This window comes from Helianthus annuus, chromosome 14, assembly GCF_002127325.2.
Source record: "Helianthus annuus cultivar XRQ/B chromosome 14, HanXRQr2.0-SUNRISE, whole genome shotgun sequence".
Lineage (NCBI taxonomy): Eukaryota > Viridiplantae > Streptophyta > Magnoliopsida > Asterales > Asteraceae > Helianthus > Helianthus annuus.
Genome location: NC_035446.2, coordinates 94,284,883 through 94,305,743, shown reverse-complemented (window position 1 = coordinate 94,305,743; position 20,861 = coordinate 94,284,883). Strand labels below are relative to the sequence as shown.

The window sequence follows — 20,861 nt, the reverse complement described above, 5'->3', positions numbered from 1 at the left end:
TGACGTCAAACGTTGGCAAAAAAACATACAAACTTATAGCGTGAGCTAGTGTAAAACGTAAACGAACTCAAATTAATAACTAAACAACTTTTACTTAGAAAAAACCAAAGAAAAAGATAGAACTTGCAAAGCTAAAAATAAAATATAGAAATTTATTGGCTTAAAAATGTAAACCACAATTAAAAAAACTAACTCCATTACAAAAACAAAAAGAACACAAAAAATACCACCCTTATCAGTCACCGATTAACTTTGTGGATGGCGGCGCAGTTTGTTGCCCGTCTACCTGTTATTCTTATGTAATTTGCCGTGTTGATTGGAATGAAATTAATCGAAGTTACACGAAAAAAATGGCATTTTGGTAATAAAGTCACAAAAGAGGTTTCTATATGCACTGTATATAAGAAACTACTCTAAATGTATATAGTAATATTAATGAAAATATTGTGTTAGTTTATTTGTTAAATGTTAAAAAAAGTAGAAAATTAAAAAAAAAAACATAAAAGTGGTGGGGAGGACTATGACTAGGATCATCCTCCATACCCTCTAGTTTTGGGAGATGAAACATCCTTGGGAGGACTATGACGTGGCACCTACGTGGCGGATCATCATCCCTTAGAGGACCATCACCATACCCTCTAGCCTAAGCAATCTCAAACACACACCCTGAGTAAAGGTCAAAATAGTAAAATCACTTATTCGTTTTGCGTGTACTTGTGTGTCATCAACTCAACTCAGTTTGCAGTCGGTGCAACATCTCTGTCTCCGTTACCTCACCCTTCTTACACAAGATTCACTTCCACTAGATCCACCACAACTACACCCCTTCATTTCATTTCAGGTCTATTCACCTCACACTCACAGATCCCTTTCAAAGCCACCGGTAAGCACATCAAATTTCCTTACAATTCACATCATTTTCACTTTGAATCTATTAATCATCGTATGATTAGTTTTAAGATCGATAATTATATTGAACTTGTTGTTGTTGTTATTGTTGTTGTATAGATTGGATTTTGGGAAATTAGGGTTTTGGGGGAGAAGATGAAGGAACCTAATCCTACTACAGATCCAATTGGTCAGAACTTGATAAAGCTTATAAGTAATGTGTGTTTCTCTGTGTTTGTCTTTACTGTGCTTGTCATTACTGTCATTGCTATTACCTACCAACCGCCTGATCCCTGGGAGTCTTCCAGAGCCTTAACTCGGGTCTTTACCGAGGTCGAGAACGCCACTTTTCAAATCGATACATCTGTGTTGAAAACCGGTGAAGATGTTGGAATGGCTATGGTTAGCCCGGCTGCAGCTCCTTCCGAGGCCGATGCTGATGCGAGCGACACCCAAAACGACACGCAAAACAACGAGATTGTGCAGAAACCGGAAGAGAGTTCGGAGATCAATTGTGATGAGTCGAGATTGGTGAATTGTTCTGACCGAGGGGTGTTGATGGCGATTAAGAAGTTTAATTTGAAGCGTTTTAAGTCGATAGTGTTTCTCGATTATCAACTACCGGTAAACGGGTCGAATGCGAACGAGTGTGATGTGTCGTGGAGGTTCAGGAATCGAAAAGAGAAATCTTGGAGGAGGTATCGAGATTTCAGGAGGTTTAAAATCGGATATACCGATGATTGTAACTACAAAGTGGTAGGTGCGAGAGGATGGCATTCGGGTGTCAATGCGCGTCGTCCCAGGGCTAGATTTAACGCGACTAGAACTGAACGGACGGTTAAGGTTTCTCCATCTTACCGTGATGATGATATCAATGACACAATCCCGGTTTTGGGTTCGGATCTTGCGTTTAGGAATGGAAAATATTTGTATTATTCACGCGGAGGGGATTACTGTAAGAATATGAATCATTATATCTGGAGCTTCTTGTGTGCTCTCGGGGAAGCACAGTATCTAAACCGCACGTTCGTTATGGATTTAAGTGTTTGCTTGGCATCGACGTATACTTCGAGCAAGAAAGACGAAGAAGGAAAAGACTTCAGATTTTATTTCGATTTCGAGCATTTGAAAGAATCTGCTTCGATAGTGGAAGAAGACGAGTTCCTTAAAGATTGGAAACGATGGGAAAAGAATCATAAAAAGAAAATCCCGGTGAGAAAGGTTCCGACTTATAAAGTTACACCGATGCAATTAAAAAAAGATAGAAGTACGATTATCTGGAGGCAGTTTGACACCCCCGAGCCGGAAAACTATTGGTATCGCGTATGCGAAAGTAAAGCGGCAAATTACATTCGAAGGCCGTGGCACGCGCTTTACAAGTCAAAGAGACTTATGAACATAGTTTCCGAAATTAGTGGTCAAATGGATTGGGATTTTGACGCGGTTCATGTGGTCCGAGGCGAAAAAGCGCAAAACAAAGAGTTGTGGCCGCATCTTGACGACGATACGTCTCCCGATGCGTTGGTGGCGAAGCTTCAAAATATTATTCAACCGTGGAGGAATCTGTATGTTGCTACCAACGAACCGTTTTATAATTACTTTGATAGGTTAAGATCGCATTACAAGGTTCATTTGCTTGATGATTATAAGGAATTATGGGGAAATACAAGTGAATGGTACAATGAGACGACTGTTTTAAATGGTAAGCCTGTGGAGTTTGACGGATATATGCGAGTTGCGGTCGACACTGAGGTGTTTTACCGGGCGAAGACGCAAGTTGAGACGTTTTATAACTTGACTGCAGACTGCAAGGATGGGATAAATACGTGTTGACCGGGTTCGTTACCGTTGTACTATATTTCATTTGTTAAGTTGAATATGTTTTGATGGCTTGTTATATTTATAATGAATTTAGTTCTTTTTTCTGAGATTAAGAGTAGTTTGCTTTTTGTTTAAATCAAAACAAAAACAGCGGGATATAAACACTGTTGTTATAACGTCGGTAATCGTTGCAGCAACCAACGATTAACAACGTCAAGACTACTTTTTAATTGCTTATCGTCACGGGAAGATGTTGGACCTGCAAGCAACACAAGCAGAGTCAAAGAATTAGTCAACTCATGGCAATCAACTAAAAGTTAATATAAATAAGTAGTTATTAAGTAAGGTACCTTTGCGATATTTCTGCAAACCCAGAATTCTGAAAATCCAAGTTGCTTGACGTATTTGGTACACCCAGAATTCTGAAAATCCAAACTGAAAGAAACAAACTATATGTTGGAGTATATAATATAGAAATAAATATATCTGAATTATTTATTTTTTTCTGAAGAAAGAAAAGGATTGGGTTTGTTTTCGTTATATATTGTAATGATTTTTTGAGGCGGTCCTTCGTTTGAGGACTGGCCTGTTTTAATGAAGTTTTAAGTTCAAACAAAAGGTATAAGTTTTCATAATTCATATATTCTCATAGACAATAGTCAACATGCCATCTGGTACAAGTTTTTAACTATCATTTCGTTTTGATTCGCTAAAAAACTACCATGCAGGTCCTTAAGATTATGAGGCACCGCCTCTTAACCTTGTTCGCCGGGTCATAACTTCTACGAACATGCACGACACACATTCTAACGTAAATCCTAACTACATAAAATGACACTAAGTAAGCAATTTACGATATACAAGTCTCCTTACCTTATCGATATCCTCAAGAGTGACATTTTTGCCCTCTCCGGTAGACATTGCAAGCAAAACCAAATCACTGCAAAATTTGTTCAACAAAAGTAAGGTTTTATAAAGGCAGTCAATTTTATTGCAAAAACACATTCTAAAATTAGTATAATTACAAATAATGCAAGTGGAATGGAATTGACTCATTTTTCATGTAAATAGAATCCCCAGTGTAAATTTTTGAATTATAAATATACATTAAACCAAGTGTAACTACCTTGCAAATCCATCTCCACCGTCGGATCATGCTGAGATGAAATCTGAGCCGTTTAAACTCACAAAAATAACCGCTCCCATGGCAGTTTAGGGCGGTTATTTACGGTTTTCTTAGCTGGTGGTTACTTCCACGTTTACCCATGATCTCCACAATTCAACTTAATCCTCCTACAAACTTGGGTAGTGGTATCAATTCAGTTGAGGAGTTTTGTTATATAATGTACACGCCACATACAAACTTTCCTATTTTCAACTGAATCATTCTTGAAGAATAAAAGAAATCCCTGCAATCACCGCCATTGAGCCTCCCGATCACAGGTCTACTTTTGTTCATATTTGAAAGTATCGTAGCTATTATGCTCTTTCTTTTAGTTTTTCTCAGATTGGTTTCGTATTTGATTGAAGGTATCATCGAATTTTGATTTTGTTTAACCGAAAATCTGTTTATTTTTTTTTAAATTTTGGTTGTCGAATCAACTGAAACCAACGCAGGTGCGGATGAAGCTGATACATAAAGCAGGGAATATTGTTCGAGATTGCTCTGATTGCCTTAATAAAGTACAGCCTGGTAACCCAAGGATTGCTTTTCTTTGTAAATTTTCTAACCTCATGCTAAATCAAACGGGAAAGTTGTTACAAATACCCCACACCCAAAGAGGATTTTAAGGTTGTTAAGCAAACACAAGCAATGGAAGTTCTCAAGTCGATTCATTCAAATCAGCGGGTGCTTTTCGTCGATGATGGATTTGCAACCGCACTTACTATCCTATCCGTCGTCATCGGTGACGGCAATGGAAGTGTGTTTCAACAGGCATGAACAAGAAGGTGAAGGTATTTTTTCTATCTTATTTCTAATAAGATAATTGGCAAAATTGCATTGCATTTATGTCATATATTTACATTCTCACAGGAGTGAGGATGATGAAGCAAAGGGTATTTAAAAGAATTTGTTGAGCATGCTAAGGCTGTTATGGTTCTAGCCAGGTATGTATTTTCATTTTCTTGCGCATTACATGATTTAAAATCTGAAATCATAAGCGTTTAACAATAGTTAAAGCTACGCATAATCTTTCGTTTAACAATAAGCATGCAGAAGGTGGTTATGGCCAGTTTACAAGGTTAGTTTTAGATTATTGTTAGGCGGGTCGGGGTGGGGTGAGTTGTGAAACTAAAATTGTATAATTGTGTTGTAAGACAATCTATCTCATGGAAGCTGTGAAAGGAAATTTGCCTATTATGGTCCATCTGTTTGTGGTAAAACTCTTCTAGCCAAGGCTATTGCAAATGAATGTCATACTAACTTTATCAACATCAAGGGTAATGCTTACAATTGGTTCTGTGAGAGTGAACCTAATCTCTCATTTTTATTACGGCTTAACTATAATGTTATTACAAAAAAGTCAACCATCATTATGTATTTTCTTATGTTTTAAAGACCGTCTCTTGCTGTTTATATCAAACATGTGTGAAGTTATAAGTTTTTCACTTTTATTGTCAAATGATTTCTAACCTATGTTGTGTACTTGTGTGTAGGAAGAATTTGAAGCACCTGATGTCGGCTGATCTCACGCATGTGATGTGACCAATGAAGATTAGTGAGTATCTATTTTTTTAGTTATATACTTTGAGGATAAATCGTGCAACTGTGGGTTTCAGGCCATTTGTGATGATGATGATGTGAGGGTAAATATACCTGCTATGGTTTCTTGTAATGAGGATACACAAGAAGTAATTGCTACCCAAAATATGGTTAATAAACAGTTAGATAAAACCTTGTGTTTTAACAAGGTATGATTTTTTTTCTTTTGTTTGTGTAAATATCTAAAGTTTGATGGACATCCATTTGAATCATGATTTAAGATGTATTTATTTCTATAGGTGTTCGGTTCGGGCTCAAAAGAGAACTATTTGTATGATCAAGTGGTTGCTACAATTGCTAAAGAATCTTTTGTCGGACCATTTTTTCTTATGGGAAAACGGGTGCAGGAAAAACTTATAAAACAGAGGGTGAATGTGGGTCTTAGGGGGTGTTTGGGGTTGAGTTTTGAAAATAGATTATGCGTTTTGAATAATCAGAATCAGATAATTAGCTGTAACAAAACGTGATGCAGAAAGATAGTGTTTGGATTTGATTATGTTGTTTGATATCACAATAATCAGATAATCAACATTGTTTGGATTTGATTATGTTGTTTGATATCACAATAATCAGATAATCAACTATTTGAGTGTTTGGCAAGTATATATATTTTAAAAAAATAAATAGAGTGAATTTCAAGTTTTGTCTTTTATCTTTAGGCCACTTTGCAAGTTTTGTCCTTTATGTTTAAATTTGACGAGTTTTGTCCTTTATGTTTAAAAATCAAGCACGTTTTACCCTTTATGTTTAAAAATCAAACACATTTTGTCCTTTATGTTTAAAAAATAAAGCACGTTTTGTCCTTAAAAATCAAGCATAAAGGACAAAACGTGCTTCATTTTTAAACATAAAGGACAAAACTCGTCAAATTTAAACATAAAGGACAAAACTTGCAAAGTGGCCCAAAGATAAAGGACAAAACTTGAAATTCACTCAAATAAATAAGTGAAAACGTAAAAAATCAGTTTTTGGATTATCACGTTTTCCTGCAGCAAGGGGTGACCTACTTATGGATTATCACGTTTTGAACTCTACAAAACGTAAAAAATCACTTTTTATTAATTTTTTACCAAACACTCAAAATAGATTTTTTGCGATTTCAAAACACAATAATCAAATAATCAGGTTGAAAACGCAATCTCAAACACCCCCTTACTCTTGCTACAAAGCAAAACACTTGACTTTTGAGGTCAACTAAATTTAAAATAATAGTTTGTGTGTCAAAAAAAAAGGTTACAAAAGTTATATCATTTAATATTATAATATTGAATCAAACAATTTAGAAGGGTTTGTTCATTAAAAGTACACATGCGAAACCTTCGTATCATTTGAACAATCTGCCTTTTCTTTTTTGTATTGTTAATTTGACCCATTAGAGTCAACGCATAACCTGATTCGACCCGTTTGCAAGTAGAGGTTTCGAAATTGAAATTACTCGATACAAAATTGAGAGTTTGACTTTTGAGGTAACCCGTTGACTACATCTTCATGGCAGGGAAGAGCAGGGGAAGCTGGTGAGATCAACAAGAGCTTGCTTACACTCGGGTGTGTAATAAATATACAGGTTGACCATTCTGGATATGTTGCATACTGGTGATAGTTTTTTACTACAAACATTACAATCTTAATTGGCAAATGCATTTTTTTATTGAGTTTACAGTAAAAAGATGTTTCCAGGGTAGTCGTCTATTTGGTCTGCTTTACTCTTAGAACTCTCCTATCTTTGTTGCGTTTTTTTATTTCTACTTGGTTTTTAGGAAAGTTCCTTTTTGTTGGATTTTAATCTTAGTCAACTGTAGGGGTTTATCTTTAACCCCTTTGACTGAGTTAGCGATGGATCCAGGATGAATATGTATTTTTATGCTTATGGGAAGCATGTGCCCTAGAGAAATAAGAAAGAACCCCACCAATATTGATAGAATATTAAACTTGGCTCTTAAAATTTTTAGTTTTAGTACCTTACATTGGTGGGAAACTGTTTAGTTTTCTTGATAACCATTTTCTTGCTTTTAAAGTCAATTTGAGTCAGGTTATGGTGTGCTTGGGCAGGGTTGGAGGTATAAGTAGCAAGGGGGTGAAGCCATGGAATTTGTTGAAAATGGCAAGAACCCAAGGGATTTAATTTTTACTAGATTACATAGTGGGAACAATTAATTTGGTCTGCGCAGTGTTAACGAAAATGAAAATTGGCAGGGGGCTAGCTTTGAAAGACATCTGGAGCAAGACACCAACTGATATGGTGGAGTAATAAGAAAAGCATGTATGAGAGGTATGTTAATATGGCAAGATGAGTATGTGTGAGTGCTAATAATATTAATATTTCTAGTAAGGCCATTACAATTGTGGAAGTTTTTAAAGATTACAAGAGAATTATTAATATTTTAGCTGCAATTTGCGTGTTATAATAAAACTGCATTGGGTCAAAGCTTTTAAAGTGACGACCCAAACTCTTTGGTTCCCTAATTTCTGGTTTAAAGGGCTTAGAGATTTTGGGCGTGACAGAATTCATGGTGGAAGGGTCAGTAAGAGGGTTGAATTTGATATTTGTTCGAATGGACATGCTTGATTTTATCAAAATATGTACACTACTCCTCGGCAGCAAAATATGTACACATCGATTTTATCAAAATGGTGGGGCCTTAGAATAAAAGGAGCTATTTGGGGTTAAATGTTGACCTAATTGTTAAAGAATGTGAAGTATGTGATTGGAGAAAATTATATATGAGTAATGAATTTTCGGTTTCAGGTAGAACAAAAATTTGTAGGCTTTGGACCTGTATGAGAAAGATTCAATGGGCAAGAAATATATGGAGTGAGGATAAAGCCCATGGAAAGTTCTGGTCACGAGGGAATTATATTTGGGCTTGGGTTTGGATTGCTAAGTTACGTCCTGTTGTGATCTCTTAAAGGGGAGAGCGAGAGACGGTAGCAATTGGGTACAGGTAATAAGGAATAATGCAGGGTCCAGCAAATGTAAAATGTAACATGATTAGTAAAAACTCTAAGACATGTGCCTTTAGTATGTTATACGGATGGATTAATACTGTCTTAGTAGGCCTAAAAACTAAAGGGAATATTTTGGGCCTTGAAAGATGGGCTGTGAGAGTTACATACACTATTGTGCTTGTAAGGGTTGGGAGGGAGTTGTAATCAGATCTGGTGGTAGTATTGGGTTGACCGAAAGCGAAATAAAATTAGATATGGGGGATTTATTTGGATATCGGGCTTTGGTTAAGGGGGCCGTTTACTAAAAAAGGAATAGTGGTCTTTATTGGTATTGAACTTACAATGTGTACTTGTGTAGGCTAAGTATAGAAAAGGAGAAACCAAGTACTTAGGAGTTAGGCCCATGTAATCGGTATAGTATGTGGACAAAGTTGGGCAGGAAGTCTCAAATAGGTCTGGAAAGAATAAATAGGCCTGGAAAGAATAACTGGAACAAGATATACTTGCATGGGCTTATGGATTACACTTATGAGATGGGGCTTATGGGGTTTTGCAAGAGACGAGTAGGATAGATTTGATGTATATTGAATTGTTTGTGTTTTTGTTTTGGCATAAGGTTGATAATAAACATTGGGCTGTAGCGAAACCCAATGGAGTCAATATCAATAGCAATAGGTGGGCCGGGTTGATTACCTGAATGTATAGGGCCTACTTGATTGTTTCTTGTGAGTGTTTAATCAAGTTTAGGGGGTATGTCACTAACTCACTATGTCCTAAGCTCGGTAAACACTAGATGCTACTTTTTGTAATGTTTTTAAATTTATAAAATTTTGTGGGACTGCAGTTCATGTTACCAAAAAAAAAAAAAAAATTAAGTTTGCAATTCGGACTGCAGATCATGTTACCAAAAAATATTGATTTGTTACTTATGGTTGTTGAACGTGCCACAGTCAATATCATGGAAAACTAAGGCCTAGGAGATTAACTAAGCCACAATGATATGCATGTTTCATATTCCACACACTTTGGCTTATGTTTTAGTGTCAATGGTCTACTTAAAGATTCAATAAAATATAAGTTATTGAAATTGTCTCCAACATTGCCTTTTCAAGTTATTAGCATATCATACATGTAAATGTAAATAAAAAATTTATCTCATGACGACACTAAAAATACACCAAGTTTGACAAATGGGCACCGTGCATCAAGTCAACAGGTCGAAAAGAGGCCACCTTTGAGGTTAAAGAGGACGATCTAAAAGCCGAAAAAATCGAGGCATTAAACCATTTTTGAATGTTATTACACTTTCCCCCAATGTTGCTTACCGTTTACTTTTACATTAAAATGACTCTATTTCATGTTTTACCACTCTTATTAGTTTTATTTTATATTGTTTTGTGGTTGTACACTGTTCATGTTCGTTTTCCTTTATTAAAGAATAGTGTTTTTATTTGTAATGTTGTTTAGATTTGTGTTCACTTAATGTGGGCGTTTGGAATTGCTTATTTTGAACTCCTTTTAGCGTTTTGACTTCTTAAAAGTTAATAAATCATTTTTGTAGTGTTTGGATAACGTGTTAGAGAATGAGCTTTTGTGATTTGAAAAGAAGAAAATGAAAAGTTAGATGGTTGTGACTTTTTCAAAAAGGAGAAAAAGGAGAAAAGAAGAAAAGGAGAAAAGGAGAAAAGTAGAAGCAATCTCAAACACACTCAATATAAATTATTTTTGTTTGTAACGTTGTTAGCGTAACCCGTCCAACGGACGGGTATTAAACTAGTTTAAGCATGATTGCTATGAATTTGAGATGCTTAATATATACATAAAAAGGTTTGTAAATTCCAGAAAAAATATACTAAAGCACCAATATTACAAATTTAATATATCATTGGTGACAATCTGAATATAGAATAATTAAATAAATATGTAGTGAATGAGATATTGACACCCAAGTATTCTAAAGTTGTACATCAGATACTTAAATTTTCAGGGGTGATTATAAATAATACAATAAAATAACATAAAATTAATAAAGATTATCTCAAGAACACATTTACTTACACAAACAATTTTACTAAAAAAATGCATAATAAAGATTATATCAACAACACATTTACTTACACAAACAATTTTACTAAAAAAAAAAAAAAAGCAAAACTAACATAAAAACATATATCAATGCTATGTTTTTCATGTCGAATTTCATAGAAAAAAGAAAGAAAGAACTAAGAGTAGTTTCTTTCGAATAATTTTATTCAATTTGATTTTGACCCGTTTTGACCTACTAGTTTTTGTCCCTCCCTACCGACTAAAATCCTGAACCCGACACTAAACTTCTCAACAAATATCACTAATAAATTCTATTGAACTATTTTGATTTGTTTTGACAGACCCCTTTTTGCCCCTATCGAATAAAAACCATGAACCCGCCACTAAATTCAATAATAAATTTCTCAACAAATGCCACTAATCATTCTACTATTTTGACTCTTGAACCGTATTAACCCAGAAAGCCAAGAAGTGAGTTCTTTAACGAACTTAGGGTGTAAGGGGCACTCACCTAAGAGGTGAGTCCCCTCTCTTACGCCCAACCAATCAATCAGTGTCACGTCAACTCCCCTTTTAAACTCTCCTAACACCCCATTTTGATGGCGGCACTCCCCTCTTAGGGGAGTTGGTTTTTTTTTTTTTTTAAATTATGCATGTTTACAAATTAAAAAAATATTAATAAAAAAAATTAAATAAAAGACATTTCATTAAATTAAAAAAAAATACATTCAAACTAGAAAAAAAAATTACATTCAAACTAGAAAAATATAAAAACAAACTACTCGTCGTCCGAATCAACTTCAAGGTGAGGCAGATCTAAACTTCCGAGATGCTCAACGAGATCGTGTTTTAGTCTCCAATGTGTGTCTTCGTCAATGAGCTCCGTATAAGCTGTATCATCGAAGACGGGTTCGACTGGAGGATCTTGAATATGTACCGGTGCTATCGCCCTTCCGTCGTCTTTTATAATCATGTTGTGTAAAATAAGACACTTATACACGATGGACCTTATCTTTCTCACCGTTTTCGAACGCATTGGACGATTTAGTATTCCCCACTTCGACTTTAACACACCAAACGCCCGTTCCACATCTTTTCTTGCGGCCTCGTGTTGCCTCTTGAACTTTTTTTCATTCGGGTCGTGTGGATATGGAAAAGACTTCACAAACACGAGAGGTCCTTTCAGACATATTTAAATACTCGTCCCCCTCGTCTGTGACGAAAAGTATCGTCATTAAATTTTGGATTTTCATCAAAATAATCGGCCATGAGTGTCTCATGGCCCCCCTCACGATCTCGACGGACAACTTTTTTTTTACTAGACGATGCCGTGTCTAGTAGCTCCGCTTGTTGGATGAGATTTTGGAAGAAAATTAAGCTAGTATCGCTTGACGATGCATCTCCATCGTCGGGAAAGTCGGGTAGGGTAGAAAGAAACGGAAGCTTGGAATCCATTTTGTATTTGAAAGATTTGAGTTTGAGAGTGTTGGTGTGAGTTTGAGAGTGGTGAGTGTGGTAAAAAAATTGATTTAGGTTGGTTAGATATATATTGTTTAAAAAAGTTGAATTTTTTTTTTTTTATAAAAGTGACCGTTGTCAAACGGTCTATTTCCGAAAATCGTGCCAAACCAAGCGGTGACTCCACACCGATCCCTATCACCGAATCGGGTTCCCGCTTTGATGGCGGCGGTGTTCCCGATCGATGACTAAGGTCACCGAACCCCTCCCCGCGAACGCCCCATTACACCCTTACAAATAATGAATGTTGGAGAAAAACAGATTGAATTCAATGGTTTTAGCTGAGTTTGGCTGCAAAATATCGAAATCAACTTGTGAATATCTTTTGGGTGTTGGGCTTTTATTTTATTTTATTTTTTTTTTGATTGGCTAAACTTGTACACCATCACCAAGGGGATTAAACCCCTGACCTCTTTTATCCTAAGCTCTATCTAAACTCACCAACACCACTGGGCTATTTCCAAGTGTTCTAATCAAAGCATGGTTACTCGTTTCATAAGGCTAAACACAATTAATTAAATTATTTTATACTATAAGATATATCGTGTTCTAAAAAGAAAAAAATAAACGCATAATAAAAATAAAAAAAATATGTAATCGTATATAAATCGTTTTCCATAAAAATCGTGTATAAATTGTGTTCCATATAAAACTATATTTGATTTGATTAATAATATTGTGATTTACAGATGGCTTTATAGCCTAGTGGTATTTTGGTGGTGGGATAAGGCTTATGACCATTTGGTCATGGGTTCGATTCTCACAAAGGGGGTTTTTCCCAGATTTATTGGGTTTCCTCCTGAATTGGTGTATAGGCATTGCCTAGTGGAGATGGATATGATCGGGTGGTTCTACTGGTGACACGATGATACTCCAGTGGTCCGTCAGTGATCCAAATTTGCCGTTCAAAAAAAAAAAATATTGTGATTTCAAAATTTTAAAAAATATTAAATTTCGGTGGAGTGAACTATTTGATTAATAATAGTATCATTGTTTCTGTTGGATTCATGTTTGTTACACTCCTAAATGCACGCCCACTATTTAATGAATTCCATATTCAGACTTTAATAAATTCGCATTACACCCAACACCTCCATTAAATTTTACAAAAAAAAAAAAAAAAAGTTATAGTTGAGGTCTTTTTTTTATAAAAAATGGTTTAATACGATTACATATAGTATGGATGGATGGCAATCAATAATGATATTTACAATTTTTTATGATACAAATTATTAACTTATCTTTTAAGATTTACATTATCTATATATTAAAAACTAAACCTTATGAACAGTACAAGGTCATGTTATTATCTATATATTAAAAACTAAACCTTATGAACAGTACAAGGTCATGTTAGTAATTTTATTGCCTTCTTTCATCTAAACGTGTCACCATCATACACACGTACACATCATCATCACTTTTTCATCTCAAAATCCTCACTCCAACCCACCATCACCCCTCCACCGTCACCCCTCCACCATCCATCTCAGGCACCACCAAATTCGGCCACCGGACACCACTACACACCCCTTTCTCCACACAACACGCGTCATCCACCGCGCGTATGCCGGCATCAACACCGCGCCTCCCTTACTACCATCGATCACCACCGGTCTGGCTCAACCGGCGTCAATCGACGTCGGCGACACAAGCACTTCCAAATAAGGGTACGCATGTCTTCTCCCCCTTCTCACTTCATGCCTAACAAGTCCAGAAACCCTAAATGGCGATGAGGTTTTCCACCGACGATTATCAGCAATGACGACGTCGATGATTACCACAGTCCATCAGAGGTACCCAAATGTGACGGTTTTGATTCGACTTCTTCTTCAGAGGTATTCGGGATTATTGTTGATTTGTAGTTGTGTTATTTATGTTTGTTTACCTAATTTGGAGTTTGCTAATTGCTGGTTTAGTTTCAATTTAAAGTGCTTTGAATTTGAATTGATAGCTTTTTATTGCATATCAAGATTTATTTTGTGAACATTCGGTCTACGTTTCAAACTTTGTGAATCTGGAGATTTGTTAGTATTTCGAAAAGGTGTGTTGAGTTTGTTTAATTGTGTAATGTTTATTGCTTTTCATTTGTTTTTTTGAAGTATGTGTGGTTGGATGATTCATGAGGTTATTTGAAACAAAGTGTTTGATAATTGTGTTGAACCATGATCTGGTAGATTGTTTTCATTGATTTTGGATGATATGAAACTGTAAAAATTTGTTGGAAGTATGTGAGCTTGGCTGATTCATGAGTTTATTTGAAACAAAGTGTTTGAAAATTGTTATCATGGTGAGTTGAGTTGGAAGTTTCGGCCCATTGGGTTGTGTTTAATCTAAAAGAAGGAACGAAAAAAGTGTCCTTGTCCACCCAAACAACCCTTGTGTGTTTTGACTGTACCAAAGTTGGTGTATTTTAATCCGAACCCGGTTTAATCTGTTATTCATTTCTAAAGCTTTTCCTATGTCCATGTTGCAGCATTAACATTAAAGGTGATAAGCCTTTGCTTCACGATGAATCTCAAATGACTCTTAATGTGAAATCACTTGGTCATGTTCTTTATTTGTTCATTTATGTTGGGTTAAACGGGTTCATTTACAAGTCACAGGTTTAATTCGGGTCAGCAAGTTGCGGGTCAAAAGTGTAAATGGTTCAGTAGTAAACGGGTCAAGTAAAATCAATGGGTTTAATTAATTAGTTTCTACACAATTTATTTAGAATGGATTTTAGTGCACAATTTATTTAGATTGGTTGGGGTTTGACCATATCTCATGGAAAGTGCACATTGGTTGGGGTACACGAAGATGGATTTTAGTGGGGGTGCCCATCACTCACCACACCCTCCAACGGTCACCAAACCAATGTTCACATTCCATCTTCACGCGTCATGGCCACAACGCGTTTTGGTCACCGCGCGTGGTCACCCATGGTGACGGCGGTCTTCCACGCGTGGTCGGACAACCACCACGGAGCGCCCCCCACCCCACCCCCCCCATATTGTGTTTTCATTTCCGCGTTAATATGCATGTAGGCTATACATGTAGGCTATATAAAGCCCTTTTGTTTAATGAATATTGTACCCCTTCTTTGATAATAATATAGCAAAGCTTTTATCCTTTCTTTCTGCAAATCAACTTTTCTCATTCACATATAGAACTTGATTAGTTAAGTGTGTTCATGTGTGTTTGCTAAGGGGCCTGAACCAACACATTAATGGTCAACCTGAAGGTAAAAGAAAGCAACTTATCGTAATCTGATGCTACTGTTTTATTTGTTTTTGGACAGCTTTTCATCTGTTTGTTGTAATCGTCATCGATGCCTTTTCGCTTGCAGGTAAATACATTTCCAGTAGTGTGTATTTATTGCTTAGCCATATTAGTATATTGCTATTAGTCAATTTTTATTATCACTGATACATGTTATTAGGTTCCCCAAAATTTGTTGTGTTTACATACCTACATTTACTTTTGTGTCGGTTAACCAAACCATTTTTTATATCAATAGAATTAACCAAAACTGTTTTTAACCCAAATTTATCGTTTTCAAAGAACAAACTCCATCTCTTAAGTTTGACTGTTGGACTTGAATTTGACTTTCGTATATATAAAAGATTTTAATATGAGTACAGAACTATGGTGCGTTTTTTTTTTTTTTTTTTTTTTTTTATAAAAACGGGTACTGGTATTTTGGGCCAAGTGAAGCTCCAGGGCTTAACAAATGGGTCGGTCGTTGACCTTTCATCTCAACAATGGACATATTGAGTTGGATTCAAAGGAGAAGCACAAGGCCAGGACACTGGTGGTTCGTCACTTTGGATCTCAGGGTCCCCTAAAAGTCAACCTCAGACTTGGTACAAGGTAATATCAAAGTCAGTTATCTAAAAAAGCAAACTTTGATAACAGTTTTATATATTAAACAAGTATGTCTTAACTGACCAACTTTGATGCTTTTGCTACTGATGGTCCAATTGCAATAGACTTCACGGGAATGGGGAAAGGCGAAACGTGGGTCAATGGTCAAATCATCGGACGTTATTGGTCTGCTAATATTGCTCCAAGTAACGGTTGCTCAGATTGTAGTTACAAAGAACCATGTTTGAACTGTTGATAACTTATTATGTTAACTGTACTTGCACATATTGTATCACAACAAAGGACATGATAAATGCTTGCAACCATACCTGAATAAATAAATCACAATATTACTAACATGATGAATGCTTGCAACCATACCTGAATAAAGCTAACCGAACACGTCGCGCAACGCGCGACATCAAATACCCCTAGTCATCATTAATTTTACATCTTTAAAAAAGTGAATGATATGTATTACTTTACTGTATCTAATACTAGGTTAGAACCCCGTGTAATACACGGATTCAATAAATGTAATTTTATATACCAAATAATAAAATAAATATATCTTTAAAACCGTTTTTATCAACGGGTTGAATAAATGTAATTTTATATACCAAATAATAAAACAATACATATTTAAAAATCTCGTTTATTACATAGAATAAATGTAATTTTATATATTAAATAATAAAAAAAAGTTATATCTTTAAGAACCCCGTGTATTGTACGGGTTGAGTAAATTTAATTTTATATATTAAATAATGAAAAAGGTTACATTTTTAAGAACCTCATGTATTGTATGTGTTGAGCACATGTAATTTTATATACCAATCAATAAAAAGTTATATCTTGTTAGGGTGGGAGTTGGCTACAAAGTCCATTTTTCCTACAAAGTGTAAAAAATAACACCATAATGTCAACCATAAAACACACTTAAAACCCACAAATAACAAAGTGAAGATTACTAAAATGTCATATTTTTCGGGGTTTTGTGTTGTGTTTTGGATGATAAGGCTTTGATTATCGAATGACTAACATTAGTGTGTTCTATGTTGATTATCATATTGTGTTTTATATTCATAGTTCTATGGTAATGTGTTTGAAGTTTTTATGGATTATTAGGATTTCGATATTGTGTTTTAGTGATTTTCGCTATGTTATTTGTAGGTTTTGAGTGTGTTTTATGGCTGAAATTGTGGTGTTTTATGATTTTGTACACTTTGTAGGCAAAATACACTTTGTAGCCGCGCCTCACCCTATCTTGTTATATCTTTATAACTCTGTGTATTATAAAACATTTGGACTAAATCGATAAAATGGCCCAAACTACAGGGACTAAAATGACATTTAACTCTTTACATCATATTAATTTATATTTAGTATACGTCTTTTATTAATTTCAAGATAAATAATTTTGAAATCTAATAAATATTTCAAAAGATTATATCATCTTCTATACGAATTGTTTAAATTTATATTAAATTAAATTTTATAATTATCTTTAATTAATATTAATTATCTATAATTAAGTAGGAGATAAAGATGAGAAAATTAAAAAATAGATGGCTCCAATAAATGACATGTGTCCACTCATTGGTTTCTTTTATTATATTATATTATAGAGTATAGATTTTTGAAGTAGTTGAACAGAAGATTATTATTTAAATGTTTTTTTTTTACATTTATAAATATCTTTTCATTACTTTTCTTTAATTATTAGTTATTTTAATTATATTATTATTATTAATAGTTTTGTTTCTTGTTTATTATTAAATTATAATACCTTTGAGTGTATTTTTGTAACACCCTGAAAATTTCGTTTAAGTATGTGACGACACGTGTCCAATTCTTCAACTAATCCTGACTACGTGGAGGGAGAAACCTCCAGCTAATCCCGGCTATGTGGAAGGAGGAAGGATCCACACTGTACGTTCACTAAAATGTGTCCCGAATCTCCAACTGATCCCGACTCTGGGAAGGAAAGGGACTACTATAGTGCGTTAACTGAAACGCGCCCCGGATATCCAACTAATCCCCACTAAGAGGAAGGATAGAAACTGATATTGCAAATATTAATAAGTAGTTGACCCAAGGAGTCAATTGTGCAAAAAAATCCATAATCTTGAAGTCCTTACGGACCGTAAGGCATTTAAATCACTGCGCGCCGGGAGGTCTCACGGATCGTAAGGCGTCAATACTTACGGTCCGCATAAAGGAGTAATGGGCAAGTAAACTAGGTCCTTACGGACCGTAAGGGACCTGTAGACAGCAAATAGCTGGCTGTTAATTGCAGTTGTTCTGATACCTTGTGGCCTCAATTTCCACAATCCTTGTTCTCCTTACACGTCCCAAGACATTTGTCAACAACTGAGAATACCTGGCACCTTCCCCTTCACCTCCTTTGTCTATAAATAGCAACCTTCATCATTCATTCAACTCACACCTTCACTTTCTTCACTCTGGATCATTTTTGGAGCTCTCCTCTGGACAAAGGACTCCCTCGCTCAGTTGCATTCTGCTCTAACACTTCCAACTAAGTGTTCACACTAGTTCTTTTTCATTTATGTTAGTTATTTAAAGCTTAAAGTCAAATAGTTGACTTTCTGTTTGACTTTAGCTTCTGACCAAATTGGTCAAGGTAAAGTTCAATCCGAACTTTCCTATGTGATCGTAATAACGATGGTAAGTTCCCTCTGTGTTCATACCCTCGGATTATTGCGTTTACTATTTGAATTGATAAGTCGAGCTTGCTACGTAAAAGTCGAACTTTTGATTAAACTTCATAAATGATGAAAATAGTTTTTTATAAATTATAACTCAAATGTTTTGACACATATACAAGTTTTACAACTTATATAAAATGGTATTAGCATGCCCAACTCGTCCAATTCAGTTTAGAACCTCATTCTATGTCAAAAGTCAAGCACTATGTCAAAAGTCAAGCAGTTTGACTTGTGCTTTGACTTTTGATTCTGACCCTTTTGGTCAACGTTAAGATCTGTTTTAAACTTATTTTGAGACCATATTATTTTTTAGTATAACTCTCCGAAGTTATACCACTTGGTCATTGCGTTTGATGAGTTAAATGACAAGTTTTGGAAATATTATTGAAAATGAGCACTATACCCTTATTTGGTCAAAGAAGCTAATTGAATGGTTTTAATCTAGACCAAGTTATAATCTGACTTTAGAACAGAATATATATCAACTAAAGATATACTTTTATTACTTAGACTTGTCTAAAATCATCCGACCTTCCGAACCCGCCTTTATGCATTTAACTAGTTCTGCGAACCTAGTTTGCATAAACTAGGCGTAACGGGTTAAAACCTTTCAAAACTTTTCAAAATCAGAATGTTGGTCTAATGAACCTTTATCCAATGAGTCCTTATACTCGGATAAGTATAAACCACATTCTATCCAATTTACGCTTAATCTGGCGAACCGATCTTATTCTTAAGTAACAGGTCGTGTCTAAGGAACTAACCTATGACCCGTATACATTCTAACAGATAACTGAATCTATTCACTCCGGACTATAGAACTCCCCCAGATATTCGGACTTGAGTTTTAATACTTTGACTTTACGGCTTTTACTATATTAGAACCGTTATGTGTTGGAAGCTAGCAAAAAGGTAAATACTTTTAACTTATTTTGTTTTAAAACTTGTGGTATGGTGAAGATGCCACTTGGAGCGGGTATTACATAAATGAGCCGCCTATGATAGCTCATAAATGTAAGAACTCGGTTTAATCCGTTTACATGATAACTGAAACAATTGGGGGTTATTGGTACCGTGTCTGGGTGTCCCGACTCATGAACTATTATGGCCATACGGAATAACGTGTCGGGGTAGGCATACTGACTGTAAGACATGTTATTCAACTTTGGTGTGTACCTTAATCATTATAGAACTGAAAATGACCAGATTTGATCTCTTGTTCCCATTTTATGACAAATATGTAAATCTGGTGACAAGATAAAATCCTAAGAAATATTAAATGATTACCTACGAGTTTTCTCTTTGTATAAAAATCATTTTTGAAAAACTATTTTCAAAATGAGTTAGTTAATTGTATTTACCAGCGAAAGCTGACGTATTTTCAAAAGATTGAACTGAAGGTACTGAAGCTTGATATTATGTTGGGAATCCGGGTCGGCTATGATAAAGGCTATGGAATTTGCAACTCCTAGCTTAAATTTAACTGTAATTAAATTTGATTTTCTGATATATAATTAGCAAAATCAAGATGATTCTAATTTCTAAGGGTTATATTTTTGTTTTTAAATTATTTAAATATATATTCGCTCACGTATTAGTATCCCCACCCATATATGATGGCATGCAAGACTATAACTACATTTATGGTGGTTGTTAATAGGGCCGTTCAAACCGCTCGACGCTCGTCGCTCGCTCGACGCTCGTTCGGAAATTGCTCGAAAATTGCTCGTTCGATTTGACGCTCGATTGTAAACAAGCTGCTCTGCTCGGTTCGGTTTGTAAACGAGCCAAGCATGAGCAAAAGTCCGCTCGACTCGGTTCGGCTCGAATTATTATTTTTAGTTAGTATACATATATACATATACACTCACATACATATATAAACATGTATATACACAAATATAAATTATACATATATACACACACCTATATTTATACACACATACATATATACTTAAATATAAATTAAATTTGTAGTTTTATATATACTACTCTATTAGATTTTGGTCAACTATATACAAATTTATAACTATATCTATACGTACTAACCCGATCACTCCAATAAAAATTAATATCAAATCTTAAAGTTAAACCCTAAACAGATAAACGACAGTCTGCTCATCGGCTTAATGTTTCATGTCGTTACCCTAAGCCAATCATCTCTTGCTCTCAACGTCATTGTTCGTGCAATATGATTATCGCCTCGTCGACCACAACATTGTTATTCATAAGAAAAATATTATGCCATGAAATGTGCTTGTTTATTAAGACATAAAAACTTGAGACCTTACATTGTCATT

The 20,861-nt window shown here is 35.1% G+C and overlaps 2 protein-coding genes and 1 long non-coding RNA gene across 6 annotated transcripts; all 3 read left to right on the top strand.

Moving 5' to 3' along the window:
- Positions 1 to 715: 715 nt before the first annotated feature.
- LOC110908698 lies at positions 716 to 2,816 on the top strand. Its single transcript, XM_022153665.2, has 2 exons — positions 716 to 883; positions 1,009 to 2,816. The coding sequence occupies exon 2, from the start codon at positions 1,045 to 1,047 to the stop codon at positions 2,719 to 2,721; it is 1,677 nt and encodes a 558-aa protein (XP_022009357.1). The 5' UTR covers positions 716 to 883; positions 1,009 to 1,044; the 3' UTR covers positions 2,722 to 2,816.
- Positions 2,817 to 3,766: 950 nt separating this feature from the next.
- LOC110908697 (kinesin-like protein KIN-5A) lies at positions 3,767 to 8,518 on the top strand. 4 transcript variants are annotated; one of them, XR_004878165.1, is made up of 8 exons: positions 3,767 to 4,665; positions 4,745 to 4,818; positions 5,368 to 5,429; positions 5,491 to 5,622; positions 5,713 to 5,814; positions 6,969 to 7,037; positions 7,667 to 7,742; positions 8,220 to 8,518. XR_004878165.1 is itself a non-coding variant. In XM_035982575.1 (6 exons), exons 3-6 carry the CDS (start codon positions 5,533 to 5,535, stop codon positions 7,719 to 7,721), a joined length of 297 nt encoding a protein of 98 aa, XP_035838468.1. In that variant the 5' UTR covers positions 3,767 to 4,665; positions 4,745 to 4,818; positions 5,368 to 5,532; the 3' UTR covers positions 7,722 to 8,178. The 4 variants fall into 4 exon arrangements, 1 of the variants encoding a protein (XP_035838468.1); XR_004878166.1 differs by having other exon boundaries at positions 5,368 to 5,622; positions 6,969 to 7,018; XR_002574809.2 differs by having other exon boundaries at positions 5,368 to 5,622.
- Positions 8,519 to 13,325: 4,807 nt separating this feature from the next.
- On the top strand, positions 13,326 to 16,203 carry LOC110908696. The gene is made up of 3 exons (XR_004878164.1): positions 13,326 to 13,821; positions 15,267 to 15,838; positions 15,958 to 16,203. It is a non-coding gene; the product is annotated as an uncharacterized LOC110908696 (long non-coding RNA).
- The last annotated feature ends 4,658 nt before the right edge of the window (positions 16,204 to 20,861 follow it).